The 18,607-nt window shown below is 39.7% G+C and overlaps 1 protein-coding gene across 1 annotated transcript in view; it reads right to left on the bottom strand.

Moving 5' to 3' along the window:
• MDN1 (midasin AAA ATPase 1) overlaps positions 1-18,607 on the bottom strand; it is a 101,640-nt gene that overhangs the window by 63,623 nt on the left and 19,410 nt on the right. The window contains exons 12-31 of the mRNA XM_086460460.1: positions 17,863-17,958; positions 16,763-16,875; positions 14,928-15,076; positions 14,765-14,825; positions 14,012-14,223; positions 12,426-12,529; positions 11,264-11,408; positions 9,770-9,866; positions 8,008-8,121; positions 7,215-7,362; positions 6,933-7,043; positions 5,945-6,096; positions 5,298-5,476; positions 4,743-4,951; positions 3,516-3,662; positions 2,619-2,760; positions 2,356-2,490; positions 2,141-2,279; positions 1,028-1,166; positions 802-932 (exon numbers count right to left, since the gene is read on the bottom strand). Of these exons, the coding sequence (XP_086316586.1) occupies positions 802-932; positions 1,028-1,166; positions 2,141-2,279; positions 2,356-2,490; positions 2,619-2,760; positions 3,516-3,662; positions 4,743-4,951; positions 5,298-5,476; positions 5,945-6,096; positions 6,933-7,043; positions 7,215-7,362; positions 8,008-8,121; positions 9,770-9,866; positions 11,264-11,408; positions 12,426-12,529; positions 14,012-14,223; positions 14,765-14,825; positions 14,928-15,076; positions 16,763-16,875; positions 17,863-17,958 (2,723 nt within the window). The remainder of the gene's footprint in view (positions 1-801; positions 933-1,027; positions 1,167-2,140; positions 2,280-2,355; positions 2,491-2,618; positions 2,761-3,515; positions 3,663-4,742; positions 4,952-5,297; positions 5,477-5,944; positions 6,097-6,932; positions 7,044-7,214; positions 7,363-8,007; positions 8,122-9,769; positions 9,867-11,263; positions 11,409-12,425; positions 12,530-14,011; positions 14,224-14,764; positions 14,826-14,927; positions 15,077-16,762; positions 16,876-17,862; positions 17,959-18,607) is intronic.

Raw genomic sequence — 18,607 nt, 5'->3', positions numbered from 1 at the left:
CTATTTATTTCCATAACTAGATTTTGTTTCTGGGATTTGATAAGATGCATCATTTTCAAGAGCTCACTGACAGACTGAAAATGTTAATATTGCAGACGGTAAACTGGAGATTTTACTTTTAGTTTTATTTTCCAACATGATTCACGCTGTAAACTGTCTTCAGATACTGTTTAAACTAGGGTTTATGTTAATTTCTTTATCCAGGGACATGAGCTATTGAATAAAGCAAATCCTTTCATCATCTTATTTTTGTCCATGAAAAAAAATACAATTTGAGTGCAGATCAGTCTGTAGCAGCACTATAAAGCCAAATGGAAAGTAATGGCACCAAGCAAAGCATTCAAACCCAACATAATTAGTGTACCAACACATGTCAAGAAAACACATACATATCTGCTTTCCAAATGAAGTACCTTTTATTTTTCCAGGTGAGTTAAGAAATCAAGACTTAGGCAAGACAAGGCTGTTTCAAATTGTCTTACTGTACTATCTTTCCCCCTAGCTGTAATTAAAATTTCGAACAGCAAAAATTGCCTAAGTATTACTGTGACTAAAACTAGCAACTCTGTCAGATGGGTGACAACTAGAAAAACAAAGCAAACTGGCACAGAAGTTGAAATACGAACAAGGCCACAGTTATTTCGGTCATTCTCCCTTTCGACAAGAACTATACAATTAAGAGAGAAGCTCACCCAGGCCAGGAAACAAATGTGCCTAAACGAAGCTAGATTTACCCTGCTCGTGTTTGCATAACGAATAGACACACTGGGGATACTTAATGCTAACACACCGAAGACATACCTGTTAAGTCGCTCTAGTACAGAATCATCAGCTAAAGAAATCTCATCAAGGAGAAAAAACCCTTCCTCTTTCATCGCTAAAACAAGAGGTCCATCACACCACTCAAAGAGCCTAGAACCATCAGATTCCTCCTAAGAAATGGAAAAGGAAGTGCAAAGTCATTAATAATTGCTACTTTTTGCTTCCACGGTCACCCTATCCATACTATTATTGATGCAAGACAAACCTGGTCTTTTGACCTCTGTCTGACTGGTCGTAGGCCTCCCAGGAAGTCTGAAGTCTCCATATGCAAGTGGCAATTCACAGAGTATAGCTTCTGATTTGTTAAGGCTGCAAAGATCTGACAAATGGTAGTTTTACCACACCTGCAACGAAGTAATTTAATTGAAAGGGAAGAATAAAAAAAAACCCCAATCAGCTGACTCTGGACAGGATTCATACTTTCATCGACAAGAGATGAGGCAAAGACCCAGCGCGCAAATTTTCCTCTGCTCCTTTCCTTGAATGAAATGTATTCAAAGTGAAGCCACTTTTAGCACAACAGCTGTTGCTGACTTGCACAAGATGCCTTTAATTAAATTTAAATCAATATCTGCATTGATCAATTTCTGCAGGTTCAAAGTCAAATTTATTTCAGCCTGCCTCTACAGGTACTCAACGAGCCTAACATTTCATTAAACTGGAGGTGCTACATGTCTAGACCAAGCCTAAGTCTAAAGGAATAAACTGCCAAGTATCTAGATAATTTTCACCTAAATACTTTTATTTCCTAAATAATTTTACTTCTCCCTTTTCTTGCATTTTTCTTCCCTTCTCTCCTACAAAAATTTACTCTCCAAATTTATAATCAGCACAAGAAGCAAACAGCATCTACTTCCACGACCTCCTTCACAGCATTTTACAGCATATGAGGCAGTGGCAAGGGGGAGAAGTAGTAGCAAGGCTATATTCAAGATCTTAAAACATGTAAAGTGAATGTGCTCTCAAACAGAAAAATGTCACAATTCCCCAAAAGCAGCCTCTCCAGTGAGGCACAGTGAGATTCTACAGGGCACCTCGTGAAAGGTGGGGACAAAAGTCAGCTCATTTCGATTTTACTACTTTCTATATAGTTTCTATATGCAGCTACACTTAATGCAGATAATCACACTAAAGACTTGTGCTGAAAGAGATGCAATTGCTTCCCCTCAAAAGGGAAAAACAACAGTTGCAAGTCCGCCATGACAGAGGCTCAAACATCCCAGATCAAAGAAGCACTGAAGCCCACACAATTATTTTGCATCTGACTCAGTGGCTGGTGCAGCACTACAAAGAACTGCATCACAAAAAGCAAGGTTACCCAGTGTCTCCCACCAGCAGAACTGGTTCACCAAACTCCAGGGCTCGTCCCACCAAAATGGCAAGTCTCCTCATCCCTTGAGTCCAGACAATATGATTAAAATCTCTGTTCATCACCGACATCCACGTGGAGGATTTAGCTGCACAACACAAAGCAATCCATCAGCTGTAGTCGCATCTAGAGAACTACCAGTGTGGTCCTTCTAGGAAACTCACCCAATAGCTTTTTGACACTTTCCCCTGAGAAGAGAGACTCAGGATACAGTTTTTTCTTGAAGTGTTTTTCAAGGACACTCTGAATAACTGCCACCTCCTCCTGTTTCCTGACTCTGCCTGCCAGAAGCATAAAACCTATCAAAAAGAGGATGAGAGAAAGCAATTATTACCTGGTTAATCAGCAACAAAAAATTGATACTAAAGAACTAGAGTTAGAAAGCAATTCTACAGACACTTTAAAAACCCGAGGTAGCAGGGCTCACCGTCATTTGCCAAGTGCTGAAGCCAGTCATACTCCTTCTCCAGCTGTTCTGCCAATCTGTACCTTTCAGCCCAACGAAACAGATCCCGCAGGGTAATGAACCCGTGCTTCCCAGCAAACACCGTCGAACCTCTGCGGTAAGACTGTCAGAAGAACAAAACACAAGCTGTTTTTTCACGAACCTGTTCAAACACTTAAAGCAAAGCTAATCAGAGCTCCTTGATGTGACACTTCTTCAAACAAACTGTATGAAAAAAAAAAAAGTCTAGTACAGTCAAAACTCCCGAACTGAAATTACCTTTAAGCAGGTATTTGATAGGTACCAGGAACAAAATAACATAGATAATAACAAATACAAATACTAAGAAAATACGTACCTGGAATAAAACAAAATCCAAGCAAAAGATTAGGTTCTACACCAAAACATACATTAGCACTTTGAAATGTGCTCTGGTTTGTGCTGCTGCAATTGCTTTTAAATACAAGATAGTTTTAGCTACATACTAAGCGTTAAATGCTTGTTATACACCAGGAGTGTCAGAACACATCCAAAATTATTGCTTAAAAATACCACCGAACTTAGCATGCCCCAAGGACAGCTACAAATCCAATACTGTACTTCGGATCCAGAGCGAGAGATTATTCTACACATTAAATCCCAAGGCCTGTGGTTATTAATTTTTTTGCTGCTAGCTTTATCTCAAATCTGACATTATCTTCCCTATTCTTTATCTTAACCACTAAACTAAGTACTTTGGTGGGTTCCCTTCCACCAATTATGGTTTAGGTTTTTAAGTATCTGCCAGTTAGCAACAACTCCCACCTCAAAGGAATTTCTATTACTTTGTGCTGAAATACGTTTGCATATCTTCTACAAAAAGAAGAAAGACTTTCATACTTGCAGATCTAACATGACTTTGACGAGCTTGCTGCAGTAAGAAGGTGGCAAACTGCACCGCTTGTGCAGGATGGTTTCCAGTTCAGCACTTGGCAGTTCATCAAAATGCAGTTCCACAAAACGATTTCTGAAGGCTCTGGACAAAACCTAAAATATGAGAACATACAATTTGCTTCAACTTTTTCCTTTGATACTCCTCATGTTATATATCTTCCCCTACACATCCAAAGGAAATATGGATAGTGTCATAGCATCAAATTAGCACATACACCTAAACATTGAAAGAAAGTCTGGATGAGAACAAGAGCTTTAAAACGTGGTGTGCTTTAACTGCGGGAGGCAGCTAAGCACCAAATAGCCACTTGGCTCACTCCTCCTACAATGGAATGGGGGAGAAAACCGAAAGGGTAAAAGTGAAAAAACTTGTGGGTTGAGATAAAGACAGCTTCACAGGTAAAAACATGTGCACAAGCAAAGCGACATCAGGAATTCATTCAACACTTCCCATCAGCAAGCAGGCGTTCAGCCATTTCCAGGAAAATCAGGGCTTTGTCATGTGCAACAGTTATTTGAGGAAACAAACACTGAGTATCCCCCTCTTCCTCCTTCTCCCCCCAGTTTTAGCTGCTGAGTACAACATCATATGGTATGGGATACCCCTTTGGTCAGCTGTCCTGGCTGTGACCCCTCCCAACTTCTTGTGCACCCCCAGCCTACTTGCTAGCGGGGCAGTATGAGAAGCAGAAAAGGCCTTCAGTCTGCGCAAGCACTGCACAGCAGTAACTAAGACACCTATGTGTTATCAACACTGTTTTGGTCCCAAATCCAAAACATAGTACCATGCCAGTCACTATGAAGAAAATTAACTATTCGAGCCAAAACCAGTACAAACTGGACATCAACAGCCTAAGTCAAATCTCTTCTGCAGTGCTCTTGAGCAAGAAATGCTGAGTCAAATATAATACAAATGAACTCCAGTTCAGTAAAGCACTTAAATATCAGCTACTCAAAATGAATTTGAAATTTGGTATCTGCAAAAGAAGCAACTAACCTAAACAAACCCAGCTGTACTAAAAGCTAGCCTACAGCCACCTCAACTCTCTACCTCTTGAGAGTTTCACGTTAATTCTGTGCTACTCATCAGAAAGTTTCCACATCGCACTTCTACGTACGAGATACATTCATTCCCTCCAGTCGTAGTTACTCAAAGGAAGAGATTATACAGACCTTTCTGCCACCATAGAGTCCTGGAGGATTCTGTGTAGCAAACAGCATGAAGCGAGGGTGAGCTTTAACAACTTCCTGGGTCTCAGTAACGAAAAGCTCCCTGTTATCATCCAACAAACGGTTGAGAGCCTCCAGAACATCAGTGGGAGCCAAATTCAACTCATCTAGAACAATCCAGTAACCCTTTCTCATTGCATCTATGAGAATGCCTTGGAGGGAACAGAAAAAGTCCTAGTTAAAGACCTAACAAACTAAATCTAACAGAAGCAGGCATTCAGATACTTTTAGCAACCGGTTTTCACTCAGAGACAGAAGCAACAGTATTGTTTAAGTTGTTGAATTATCTTCATGTCCAATAGGACAAGTATGATGAGGCAAACACAAACTCTTAAGAATTCACTGAAATTCACAGAACTGATTATTGTTAATATGCTACTACTAACTTTACGACAGGTCATCCCTCTGTTGTAATAAACCGGACAAGTTAAGCAGAAAAGAAGAAAAAAGCAGTGAAGTGAGACAGGAATTTGTAGTTAATATAATATGCCCACCCACCTTCCTTAAATACCAACTTCCCAGAGGCATCCGATGTGTAACAGCCAATATATTCCTGGATGTCAGTATGCTCATGATTGTTAATCCTCACACAATGATTCCCAGTAGCAGCAGCCAACCAGCGAATTAAACTGGTTTTACCAACAGAGGTCTCTCCCTGGATCAGTACTGGATGAGTCCTAAAAGGGATAACCGAAATAGTGGTTTAGAAGCGTGAGCCACATCGTTCTCATATACAACACATCAACACTATTTGAAATTTTCACAGATCTACATCACCAAACTGTATTATAAAAATATTACCACTTAACTCACTTGGAGTATCCAAGATCATACACTTACAGGGGAATGTAAGTAACTTTACTCCTGAGTGCTAACTGCTACCCATGAAGATTTACATGGCAGTGTGAAATAAGCAGGTTATTCTAACTGCAAATTTCTAGATTACCATTTAAATAAAACTAGGTATGGCAGTAAGTGGTTTAAGGAGACAAGAAATACACATGTAATGAAAGTTAACCGTAAAGCAGAAGGAAAATGGATGTTGCTCGTAATAAACAATAAAGGCCAGACAGGCACCAACACTCCAGGCCCAGATAAACATCTTTAACTTAGTTTTTTTAATGGAAAAGTTGCAACAGACTTACCCTGCAGACACAACTCTGGCAATGTCTTTCAGATTAAGCTTAACTGAAGGGGTTAGCACATAAGTCTCATCTACAGTAGGTTCTTTATCCCCAGCTGAAATCCAGTATCCTTCTATAAGTACAAATCTCCCTCCTTGGGGTTTTGGTATTTGCTAAGGAGACATGACAGAAATAACAGATTATACAAATGAGTTTCAATTTGCTAATGAAGGCAACTACTGTTACACCACTGTAACATATTCTCCAAGAAGTCATTTTAAATTAATCCCAGAGCACTCCTGCAATAAGCATTGTCCCCTTGTCACACGGAATGCAGATTACAGGAAAAGCCTGACCAGATTATTTCAAGGTCATGAAGCAGGAATCTTTGCCACTGACATGAAGATAAAACTGTCTCAAGAGTCCCATCACTGAATTTTGAAGTACACTTCCAAGCAGGAAATTGGCTTTTATCTTATGTATTCATACATATTTTCTAACATGAAGAGTTTTATTCTGAAACAAATACCTAGCGCCTACAACTGTGTTCTCTATCCCACCTGCCCAGTCCCCCATTGAAAACTCACGCTGGCCTCCCAGCACAGTGAGATTCTTCCCTTCCCATTAGAGACAAAGCACAGATGTTTGCTTCATATCCATATGTTCTGCATTTAGAGTCTAAAAATAAAAAGTCTGTGAAAGCTCCTCAAAAATCTGTGAAAGCTTTACAGTTGGAGTCACTGTATTAAGCTGCCCACACCCCACAATGCTGTAATTATTCAGACTTACATATTTTTTCAAATTAACAAATAACTAGCTAGCATATGGACATTTCGGGCAGAAGCAAAAAAAATTACGAAGGAGTAGCACTAAAATTTTTTTTCTAGTTCTTTATAACACGAAAAACAGGACTGCGAGAAGGAAATGTAGAGGAAAAAGGCAGAGAAGACAACTCAAAATAAATTCTACTCCGAATACTAAACAGCTCTGTATAGGCTTAGTTACCTACCTGCTTGAGAAGGCTTTTGATGTTGCCAGAGACTATATGCTGGCAAATTAGCTTTTGAACTACTGGGTGAGAAACTCTGTCAAGCTGTGTCAGGAAACTCAAACAGAAGCCCTAAGAAGAAGAATTATTTTCAGTGATAAAACGAAAAATCATTAGGAAAAAAAAAAAATACAGATTTAAGAATAATTTCTGTTCAATACTGCACTTAGAGAGGACTGTCCTTTACCCAAACAGTCTTTGTAGTGAATACACAATAAAACAAACCCCAGCATGGGTAATCACCTCATACAGCGAGCGCGGTATGCTGCTACATGGATTAGATGATGCAAATCTCAATGCCCTGCAAAGTGTTCGGAGACTATAGTGAGGTCTGTGGCCAGTTCCATCCACCAGCTTTGTTTCTGCTTCCTTTCTCACAGATAAATAAAAGCTGCAAAAATAAAAAGTTACATAGTTCTGTTACTGATCAGACCACTGCCTAAGGAATTAAACCCAAAGTAGGAACACTTCAGTTTATCTCCAACTGTCATTTTTTCTAAAAGCTCCAGGTTAGGAAAGCTATGCCAAACTCTGCCATCTGTATAGTCAGTGAAGCAAAGCAATAGAATATTTTAGAACCATATTTTTGAGTGTGCTTGATATACAGAGAATGACTATAAACTCTAAGTATTCTAAACATGTAACAGTTCTTCAGGTTAACGCACTGAGATAGCACACCTTAAACTAGGGGAAAGTAACTTGATAAAGACACAAGACTTCATTGGTACAAGCTGCAGAAGCAAACCATTTTAGTCTCTCAGATAGGAAAGAGGACTGCAACAAGAATGCTTTTTAAGTGGTGCCACCAAGAAAGCAATTCCAAATAAGAAAAAGTAAATCTCCTCCTCACAAGTACACAAACCTTCAGAATGAAGAGGAGGGATGTCTACACTCTCCCGCTTCCTAAGGTTATGTAAACTGCTGCTTAGGCAGCGTTATCGTGTTTCCTAAAGCAGCTGAACCACAGACTACGGTTACATACTTTCTTTCTGTGACTTATTCCATCAAGGATTTAAAGAGATTACAACCAACTTACTTCACAATTCCTTGTACTGTATTTTTGTTCACGTTCAAGCTTCTTAGATAATCCATGATAAGAACTTGCAAGTCTCCTTCATTTCTCAATTCTTCTACATAAAGTTCAGTAAACCTATAAGAATCAAATCAATCCATAACACTTAGACATCTGACCATATTAGAAAAAAAAAAAAAACATGTTATATACAATTGTCATGGTATATAAAAGTTAAAATTCTGTAAGCAGCAGAATATTGACTTGTCAAACTATCTATAGACTCAAGAACCAGAGTAATGAAAAAAAAAAAGGTAATACTAATACTTTCAAGTAATTAATCTTAAACTATTTTAACTTAGTAGACTGAAAATGAACTATGGGACTGTATTTTTTAAAATTACAATGCTAAACAATTTGCAATAGATATCCAAACGTTACAGCCTGGACACTGGAGCACTGACAGCAGGAGCACTTTTTGAAGTGGACTCTCTAATTATCTCTATTTCAAAAAGTGGACTCTATGAGATATCACCCATTCTAATCGTGTTATGACTAGCATATCCAGGACTACCATATCCAGGTTGTTTTCTACTTTTACAAGTATTCAGCTCAGCAACGATAAAATGAGAAAACTTGACAACAAGCAAAGGAAAATTAGCAGCAAAACATGTACTCAGTGAAGTTCTGAGTATTTTTACATATGTCAGAGTGTTTCATGTTTAGTACATTACACTGGCAGCTCTAGTTAATGAACATATTTTCTAACTGTTAGTTAGTCCAGTATATCTGCATCTGGTGTTGAATATGAGTCTTCAGCCCTTCCATACCATGCATTATAACTGCAAACAATAGCTCAGGACACACCGCAGCAAACCCAAAACAACCGAGCAATACCATTAACTTCAGAGGGGTGGATATTTTCCACAAATGCAAACATAAATCCATTTTTATGTAACAAGCCATACTGAAGCTGAAGTCTTCTTTCTTCTATATTACACTCACTTTCTTTCCTTTCACTACTAAACCAGAAGAGTTCATAGCAATAAAAACTCACTTTGCCATAAATAATTGCAAGTGACTAGTCACGTGTAGTTAGGGCATCTCTACAGCCTTGCACAGCGTTTATGAGTCTGGTAAGGGACTACAGGTGTGACTTCTGGCACTCATGAGGGAAACTGCACCAAATACAAGGAGATTTTTGCATTCAGGAACAGGTAGTACTGAAGAATGGATTTGTCACAACTCCAAATTTTCTAGCCACAGCTTAAATGCTTGAAGATAACACATCAAATATTTCGCATATCACACATCTGCTCCACCATGCAAACTGCCTTCCTTCTGAGTGAACAAGGCTGGATATACAGATTTTCGCAAGGATCACCAACACTTCCAAGTTATCAAGAGGAAGGCTGCTCAACAGACATAAAGCACTTGTCTTTGTTACCCCCATCAGGAGAATAAACTGCTGCAGTAGCATGCCCAGGCACTGACAGCTTAACTGTAAAGAATGATCATTCCCCTGCTCCCAGTGACAACACTCTCCGCTACTGCTAGACCAGTTGCTCATGCTCAGCAACTTTACAGAAGTATTTTTCCTGATGCTACTTCATGAAAAACCTTCACCATGATGTGGTAACCACCTTTCACAGGAAGTTAATTTGAGTTCAGACTTACAGCTTCAGGCTTCAAGTAAGGCATTCTTCACTGGCTCAACTCACGAAGCTAGTTAAACTCTGAAAAAGACAGTGACTAAGTATTTTGTTACAGAATCAATATTTCCTACCTGTTTCTTATTCCTGGAGGAAGATTTCTCTTTCCAACGTCTGTAGCTGGATTCATGCATGCAAACAAGCGAAAATCAGGGTGACGGACAAGAGGCTCTAAAAGAAAACAGAAATAAACGACATAAGGTTAGTGCTAAACACAGGATATTTATTATGTTAAATGAGGTGTATTTCACCTAAGCCAGTTTTCTATTATTGCACTGCTACTTTTTCTTAAAATGCCAGGGTGAGAAGTTTTCAAAGAATAAGCCCGTGTCATGTATCAGAAGCATCTCTGCATCTTCACAACAGCCAAAGGCAAGTGAAACCCCAACCTTTGTGTGTAGCAGGATGTTTTAACAACATAAAAATACTTCAAAAATTATATAAGCCCTAAACTTGGAACTCATTTTGTCTCTTTCAGAACAATGGCCAGTGCTTCCCTCAGCTAGGAAGAAAACCCAGCCTAGGAAGCTCACATAACATTTCTCTCTATCTATAGTTTCAAAAAACAATACCTAGCAATTGCATTTTTTACCTTTACATCTGTACTGGGTCTGGCTGGGAGGGAGCTAACTTTCCTCACAGCAGCCCCTGTGGTGCTGTTGAGAACACAGCAATGGTTTGGCTATTGCTGAATTGGGCTGGCACAGCATCAGGGCTTTCTCTTTTCCCCCATTCTGCCCATCCTTCCCCAGCAACCAGGCTGGGAGTGAGCAAAAAGCTGGGAGAGAACACAGTTGGGACAGCTGACCCAAACTGGCCAAAGCAATATTCTCTACCATAGAACACCATGCTCAGCAGTAAGAATGGGCGCAGAGAAAGAAGGGGGGTCTTGATTTTTGTCTTCCAAGGTGGCTGTCACTTAGAGACTGGCTAGACTTTGGTTTGCTTGGGGGAGCTGGTTAGTGACTGCCTTCGTATCACTTGTTTCATAGAAGTCTTCTGGCTTTTGCTGTTCCTATTCTCTCCCCTGACCCTGCTGAGGGGTGGTGGGGTGGGAGGAGTGAGTGAGCAGCTCTGCGGGTGCTTAGCTGCTGGCTGGGGTCGACCCACAAGGATTCAGAAAAAGCAAAGACGTCATACACGTATTTCTAGCTGAAGAATATATTTTCAGGATGAATGAAAGATAACTACTAGAGTAGCAACTGTACCTCACGTCCCATGCCCTTATCCATCAAGTTACCTCAACTTTCTGTTAAAAAAAAAAAAGTTACACTCCTTGTATAGTCTTTAGAGACAGCAATGTTTACTGAGGGCACTACAGAGGTCTGGCTCCTTGCAGACTCCAAAGAGGCAAAAGCTACAATTTTTGCATGCTGAAATCTCCCAAGCCACAGTGAATTAAAACTCCCACTTCTTCCATAAAAGTACAAAGTCTAGAAAGAACACATACTCTTCTGCACACATTCATTTTAATGTTAAATGTTCTCAACTTATTTTGAGCCATATAGGATAGGGAATTCAACTAACTGGATGGCAGGATATAGCATAAGCAAGCACAGAAATAATACCTGTGTCTCCTCTGTCTAGTAACACCAGTGACCCAGACGATCCTTCCAATAAACCACTCAGGCACTCTAAAGTCTCTGCTGTAGCCAAGTTAATCTCATCCAATAAAATCCACTCTCCTTTTTTCACTGCTTGTGCCAGAGTACCCTAAAAATAAGACCAATTTGTTAATCATGTCACCAGCAATGGTGTATCAACTGAAGCATCCATACACTGGAAATACTTGTTGGGCAGTCTATGTTGACTAGACAAATGGCAAGTACAGACCTTTTACAGCAGTAGCAGTTTTATTGCTCTCCCTCAATAACTGCAATTATTTTGCAAGTCACAGAAGTCAGACAGTTACCACCATTATCAGTTATCATTTAGACTGGCTCAGATATAACAGAATTAAGCTCTCTTATTTGCATAATGCTGCCTGTCAGTGATATCCATCCCAGTGGTGCATAAGCTTCACTGACACCACTATGAGACTAAAGACAGTTAATCTAAAAGAAATCCACAGACACAAGCAATACTAAGTTTTTCGGGGAACTGTATCTTATTAATTAAAACTATACCAAAACTTCTCCAACTATTCAGTCGTTTTTTAGGAAGAGGACTGGTCAACATTTTATTCACTTTATGTAAAACTTGGGAGCATATATTCAGACTAATAGGGTGAGACAAGGAACAAACCTGCATAAACCATCATAGTTTCCCCTAATCACACTTAATGTCATTAGAACATTATATGATGGGTTTGAAACTTTAAAAAAAAAAAAAATCACTTAGAGATTAGCAGCACAGATTCTTAATAGTAAATCCTTCACAGGAATCCCCAGGCAGAGACATATTCCACTGGAGATTGGTCAAGACGTTTTTTCTAGTCTCATACACTTGAAAAGATGATCCGACATACTGCTGATATTCTTTTATCACACCAGTCCCAATTGCTATTATACAGCACTGAATTACTGTCTTACCACGAAACATTCTCCCACTGCCCATCTAACCACTGCCTCCTTGAAGCAGCATACTGTATTCCACACAGTTATCATGGACCAAGTTTTACGTCACAGCAAGATTCTTGCCAGGGAATTATTTATATAATACTGATTACAAAGTCTTTTAAATGCTTCTCCTTATTGTTCCTAGCATCAAAATGCAAATATCTCTAAATACCTCAACAAATGCAAAGAGAAGAGCATTTTCTGTCATTTTCATCTGCTGATGCGCATGATTCAGTTTAAGACCAAATGCCTCCCACTTTTCCTTCAGCGGTGAGCCTGCCAGAAAAACAAATTTAAGCTTGTACCATCAGAACAATACCACAAAAAATGTTTAACACTATTTTAATCAAGCTGTTTCAAGCACAGAGATACAAGAGTAAGCTTGGCCAAGCAATGAAAACATTCAAATTCTACAAGTGACACCTCATTAATGAAAGAAATAAAAATAAAATAAATAAAAAATAATAAAAAAATTAAATTTTGCTCTTTGGGGTTTTTTTGTTTATTTAGCTGAATACTATTGACATATGGGTACAGACCATTTGCTATTCATTCCAGCGCGTCCTAGCTTAGGAACAAATACTTATGTTGCACTTGATTCCAGCATGACTGTTACCACTCTCCACTTCCCAGAGACAGAGACATCTCAGAAAAATAAATCCAAATTTACAAACCTTATGACAGAACAGATTAACAATGAACACTTCAGCATCAGGAAAAACACTGTTGCTTAGCAGTTATGACATTATTTACTGTTGCACTTTTTTCAGTTATTTGTTTAAAGTCACAGCCTGAGGTATATGTGGAACCATAACGACCAAAGCTGCTAGCTTTGCAAATCACAGATTCCAGCTTGTCTACTTTAGGACTGTCAATACTTGCAACAAGTGATCTTTCAAACCTCATTATTATTATTTTTTTCCATTTGTGGGCATTTCTTTTAATATCTGCATATTTAGAAGAACCAGTTAAAAGAACAGGGGAGACATAGCTCACAATTAAGTTTACTTGGCCCATACTGAATCAAAGCTGCAACTTCACTTGCTCAGCAGGTCTAGAACCAGAAACCACTTCATCCAAGGCAAGTATCAATACTGCCTCTGTCCCAAATGGGTTGTGAAGTACAAAACAAGAAAAACTTACTTAGAGCCAAAACCACAATGAAACAAAGTAAAGCACTAGGCAAGTCAGCATCATGGACAGTGAAAGCAAATCATCAGCAAGCTCTTAAAGTCATTACTACCCAAAGAGAGCTATCACTTTGGGTTTGGTTTTGTTCTTGTTTTATTTTGCTTTGGTTTTGAAACAGGGTATATTTGTGAGACCTAACGGCATTCCAGGACTGAAAGAAAGCATGAATGCATTCACATGGAAGACTGACACAGAAACAACGAGGACTGTTCACTGACACAGCAAACAACTAAGTGCTATGGGGAGATCAGATGTCAAGGGCGCCATAGGTCAGAGACGTCAACCTTCACGCTGTCAGACATAGCTAACAGCAGTGATGAGTTAGAAAAAGAAAAAAAAACCCAGAAAACAAATCACAAAAGCAACCACTCTTCTAACAGTATTTTGAAGTTGGTCTTGTAGACAGAGATTGCGTTTTTCAAAACAGAAGAAAGGATGTAAGAAACGAGGATAAAAGAAAGAAAACCACAAACAAACCCAAACTGAACAAAGAATTCACCAGTATTTATCTACTCTCTGCAATGGTTCACCGCTAATGATGTGTGTTTTATCAGTCTGAATTCTCACCGGATGCATTTTCTTTTGCTTCCTTGTTAACAGCAGATTTATGAATATGCTGCATTAGTTTTAGCAGATCATGCCAACGCTTCTGCCTGTAGCAGGTCTGAATGTGTCCCAAGAACGTTTGATTTTTCTTCCTAGAGAATGTCTGAGAGAAGAGCTCCTCAAAAGACTCTCGCAGAGGTAGCCAGATCAGCTTGTTATCCACAGGCTTGTAACTGAAGAGAAGCAAAAGAGTAATTACTTATTTGTGACACAGGAACAGGAACTAGCATCTGCAAGCGAAAGAAAGTGTTACTGAAAGAACAATACTGTGCATGAAGCCATCCTGATGTCTGAAGTGTTTTATTCAACTAATGAGCGAAGTACAATTGCCTATATGTAAATGCACCTTATGAGGTGATTTTGTAAACGCAGGACCACCTTGATAAGTAAAATAATTTTACTACTATGAACCAGTATGTCCAGTGAATATTACATCATATTTATACTGGACATTTTTAAAGAGACATTGGGTTGTGCTTTTAAATGACTTCATCACATACAGATGTGCACACAATTCAGTGAAACTGCCATTGTCCTTCAGCAAGGACAACAAGGTATCTGCATGCAAACATGTTTAAGGCTTTTATGCTACTATGAAACAGGTGGCTGTCTAAAAACAATTCTTTGACAACGCAACTCCACTTGCACTAGAAGCTTATTTTGATACTGCCAATTTGTTATGCAGAACAGACGGGACAGTAGTCAGTGACTCACCCCCCTAACAGATCTGCCGTGTCACTTTGTTGGTTCATGTTGATAACCCTCAAACGGTGTCCTTGAAACAGAAATAGAAAGCACCATCAATTTGTGGTGTTTTTCTTTGTTGTTTTTTAAATCATAGGTTCACATAAGTTAAGAGTCTCCACATTTTATTTACCTGTAATATGAGCAAGGTACTGAACAGTTGAGGTTTTGCCAGTTCCTGTTTCACCAACCAAAAGCACAGGCTCTCCTTTGACAACACAAACTGCAAGCTGTTCAATCAGTACTGCAGATGGCCGCGTGGCAGCAAAGGTTTGTTTTGCCCTGAAAAAAGCAAAGCAAGCAACTCAAACCCAAGATTTATCAAGAAGCTCATTTCTATTTTACTTTCATTGGTTTTTTAGAGGAGTGGTTGAATTTAGGACCTTTTTTTTTCCTAATTAAAAAAAATAGGTTTGGAAAAGCAAGATACCCTTATAAGATACCTACTTTTCTCAAGATACAACCTAGAAATTCAGGGTTTCCAAAGAACTTCCTGGTACTGGAGTTCGTGCCACACACTACAAAAATCTCCCTTTAAAAAGAGATATTCATCAAAATCACAGAATCACAGAACGTTAGGGGTTGGAAGGGGCATAGAAAGATCATCTGGCCCAACCCCCCTGCCAGAGCAGGACCACCCAGAGTAGGTCACACAGGAACACGTCCAGGCGGGTTTTGAATGTCTCCAGAGAAGGAGACTCCACAACCCCTCCGAGCAGCCTGTTCCAGTGCTCTGCCACCCTCATAGTGAAAAAGTTTTTCCTTATGTTAATGTGGAACCTCCTGTGCTTCAGCTTGCACCCGTTGCCCCTTGTCCTGTCACTGGCCATCACCGAGAAGAGCCCGGATCCATCCTCCTGACACTCGCCCTTTACGTATTTATAAACATTGATGAGGTCACCCCTCAGTCTCCTCTTCTCCAAGCTAAAGAGACCCAGCTCCCTCAGCCTTTCATCATAAGGGAGATGTTCCACCCCCTTCATCATCTTTGTGGCTCCGTGCTGGACTCTTTCAAGCAGTTCCCTGTCCTTCCTGAACTGAGGGGCCCAGAACTGGACACATTATTCCAGATGGGTCTCACCAGGGCAGAGTAGAGGGGGGAGAAGAACCTCTCTCGACCTACTGACCACAGCCCTTCTAATACATCCCAGGGTGCCACTGGCCTTCTTGGCCATGAGGGCACCTTGTTGGCTCATGGTCATCCTGCTGTCCACCAGGACGCCCAGGTCCCTTTCCCCTGTGCTACTCTCTAACAGCTCAGCCCCCAACCCATACTGGTCCATGGGGTTGTTCTTTCCCAGATGCAAGACTCTACACTTGCCCTTGTTGTAGTACATTAAACTTCTCCCCGCCCAGCTCTCCAGCCTGTCCAGGTCTCTCTGAATGGCAGCACAGCCTTCTGGTGTGTCACTCTCTCCCTCCAGTTTTGTGTCATCAGCAAACTTGCTGAGGGTGCACTCTGTCCCCTCGTCCAGGTCATTGATGACTATATTGAATAGTACTGGTTCCAGTACTGACCCCTGAAGGACTCCATTAGATACAGGTCTCCAACTAGACCCTGTCCCATTGACCACAACTCTCTGACTTCTCTCCTTCAACCAATTCACAATCCACCTCACTACCCGATCATCCATACCACACTTCCTCAGTTTAGCTGCGAGGATGCTGTGGGAGACTGTGTCAAATGCTTTACTGAAAATCCTATTATAACAACTGTGAATCCACACTGCTTTGAAGAAACTCTAGTTCAATAGAAGCTGAAAAACGCTTTGGCTGCCAGAAATACAATGCAGACAGCCTTAAGGATACACAAGGCAAAACTCAGATCACAAGAGAAGGAACTCAGCACATTCCTTCCATCAGAGTGAGAACAACCAATTTGCATTCTTCTTTAATCCAGTGACTTCCAATCTATTCTATTCCACCACAAAATATTTCGATTCACATGGAAACCACAAGATATTCTACCTTTGTACAGTGAGAGCCTGGGTTTGTTTCTTCATGAGACGCACTCTTCCAACAGAGACTTCTTCTTCCCGTGTTAGAATTTCCGGTTTATAGAGTTCACAAAAGAACTCGACCTGCAAAGAAAGCATCAACATTTCCAATACTAATGCTGCCTACAAAATCACACTAAGGACACCCATGCTATGCTACCAGTATTACTTTGCAGCAAGCTCATTTTTCATGGTAAGATTTTCTCTTCTGCATTTTATGCCGCTATATTTCTACTTCGTCTATTTCCATGGCAGTTCAACTACATAAACCCGAACCTGGGAACAGCTATCTTAACTAACAATAAACAAACAACTGCCCTCAAAAAACCCTTGGTGAATACCTCTGTGTAAACAAGGATATTTTGCCACTGGCAGAGGATAATACATTCCTGTACTGAAGTAATACAAAGGAAGAAGAACAAACAGAAAAACCCACAGAAGTTTCAGGGGTCCATCTGTCCACCCAGCTGGCAAGTTTTTTCATCTTAAAGTAACATAGGAGTGAATTTTCTTTGCAATCAAACTTCTATGGTCAGAAATAGCTGACAAAGTAACAATTTAGTTTAACTTAGCAAGTTCTATCACACACTATTAATATATAGAGAGTTACTAAGGTCTAGAGGGGTACTTCATTTTGAAGTCAATCAGTACAGAACAAGTAGTGAGGAAGATCATGTTTCTCTCTGATCCCTTTGTTTAAGCGATTGAAGTTCCCTGTAACCACCACAGAAAAAACACCTTCTTTACTACTCTGTGCATCTAGCAAGTATCATGTGCTTAAGCAACTGTGCCATTCCAGCTGTGCGATCGTTCTTTTGCATGATGACACCATTTGCAATCTGCTCTGAAACAGGTTTACTGAAACTTTCAGAGAAAAAAAATGCAGCTGAGAATAAAACAGGGGAAAAGCATGGATCCCAGGATAGTACAGAGCAAAAGAACCTGTTTGAGACAGAGAGATGGGCATAAATTTTAACAAAAATAGCAGAACACATTTAAATTAATCACTAGAAAAATTGCAAGTTATAGAATATTACCAATAAACATCATGTTAATTGTAGCTCAACATACCTTTTTCTTGGAAATGTTTAGTTTACTTCCAATAACTTTTGCCATTTTCTGTCTGCTCCCTTGGTTTGACAGCATAGCTGTGAAACAGTCCAACGCCTGTCAAGGGGAAAATAAACCAACTTCTTCAATACAAATTTTGAGTGATATGATCTGACAAGCACCATCTGAATTTACATGAGCCCGAATCCAATCCAGTCATGGTAAATAAAATTATTTCACTGTCCACATATCGAGTTAAACAATGGAGTTCAAAAGGATGTAAAATAAGAACTTCTAAACTCTGTAATGTAGTGGGTTTCTGCTGAAAGTAAAAACTTTTCAATGCCCACCCAGTTACAGAAGCTAATTTTAGATGAATGGACCAAAACGCACAAAGATGTAACACTCTAAGATCTCACACCTTAGAACTACCTCTGACTGAAGAACACCTGAAAAATTCCAAACCTGGAACGTAAACTGATGTATAGGCAAGTAGGGAAGAAGCCTCATATTACAAAAAAAAAAAAAAAAAAAAAGGAAAGATCTTAAAACTTTTCCTCAGTCATATGCAATCCCAGCTCATACCAGTTAAAACGATGTTGCAGCATGCTGTTTGTATGACAGTAGTAAGACTGGATTGGCACACAGCAAACAACCTCCCTAGTAGTAAGGAAAGCCTCTGATAGATGGACCACAAACATTCCAACTACTGTCCAACTGCTTCAGATAAAACCAAATGTAAATTCCCATCTCACATTCCCAAATG

The sequence above is a fragment of the Leptosomus discolor genome, chromosome 2 (assembly GCF_034619465.1).
Source record: "Leptosomus discolor isolate bLepDis1 chromosome 2, bLepDis1.hap2, whole genome shotgun sequence".
NCBI lineage: Eukaryota > Metazoa > Chordata > Aves > Leptosomiformes > Leptosomidae > Leptosomus > Leptosomus discolor.
This window is presented reverse-complemented; position numbering and strand designations above follow the sequence as displayed.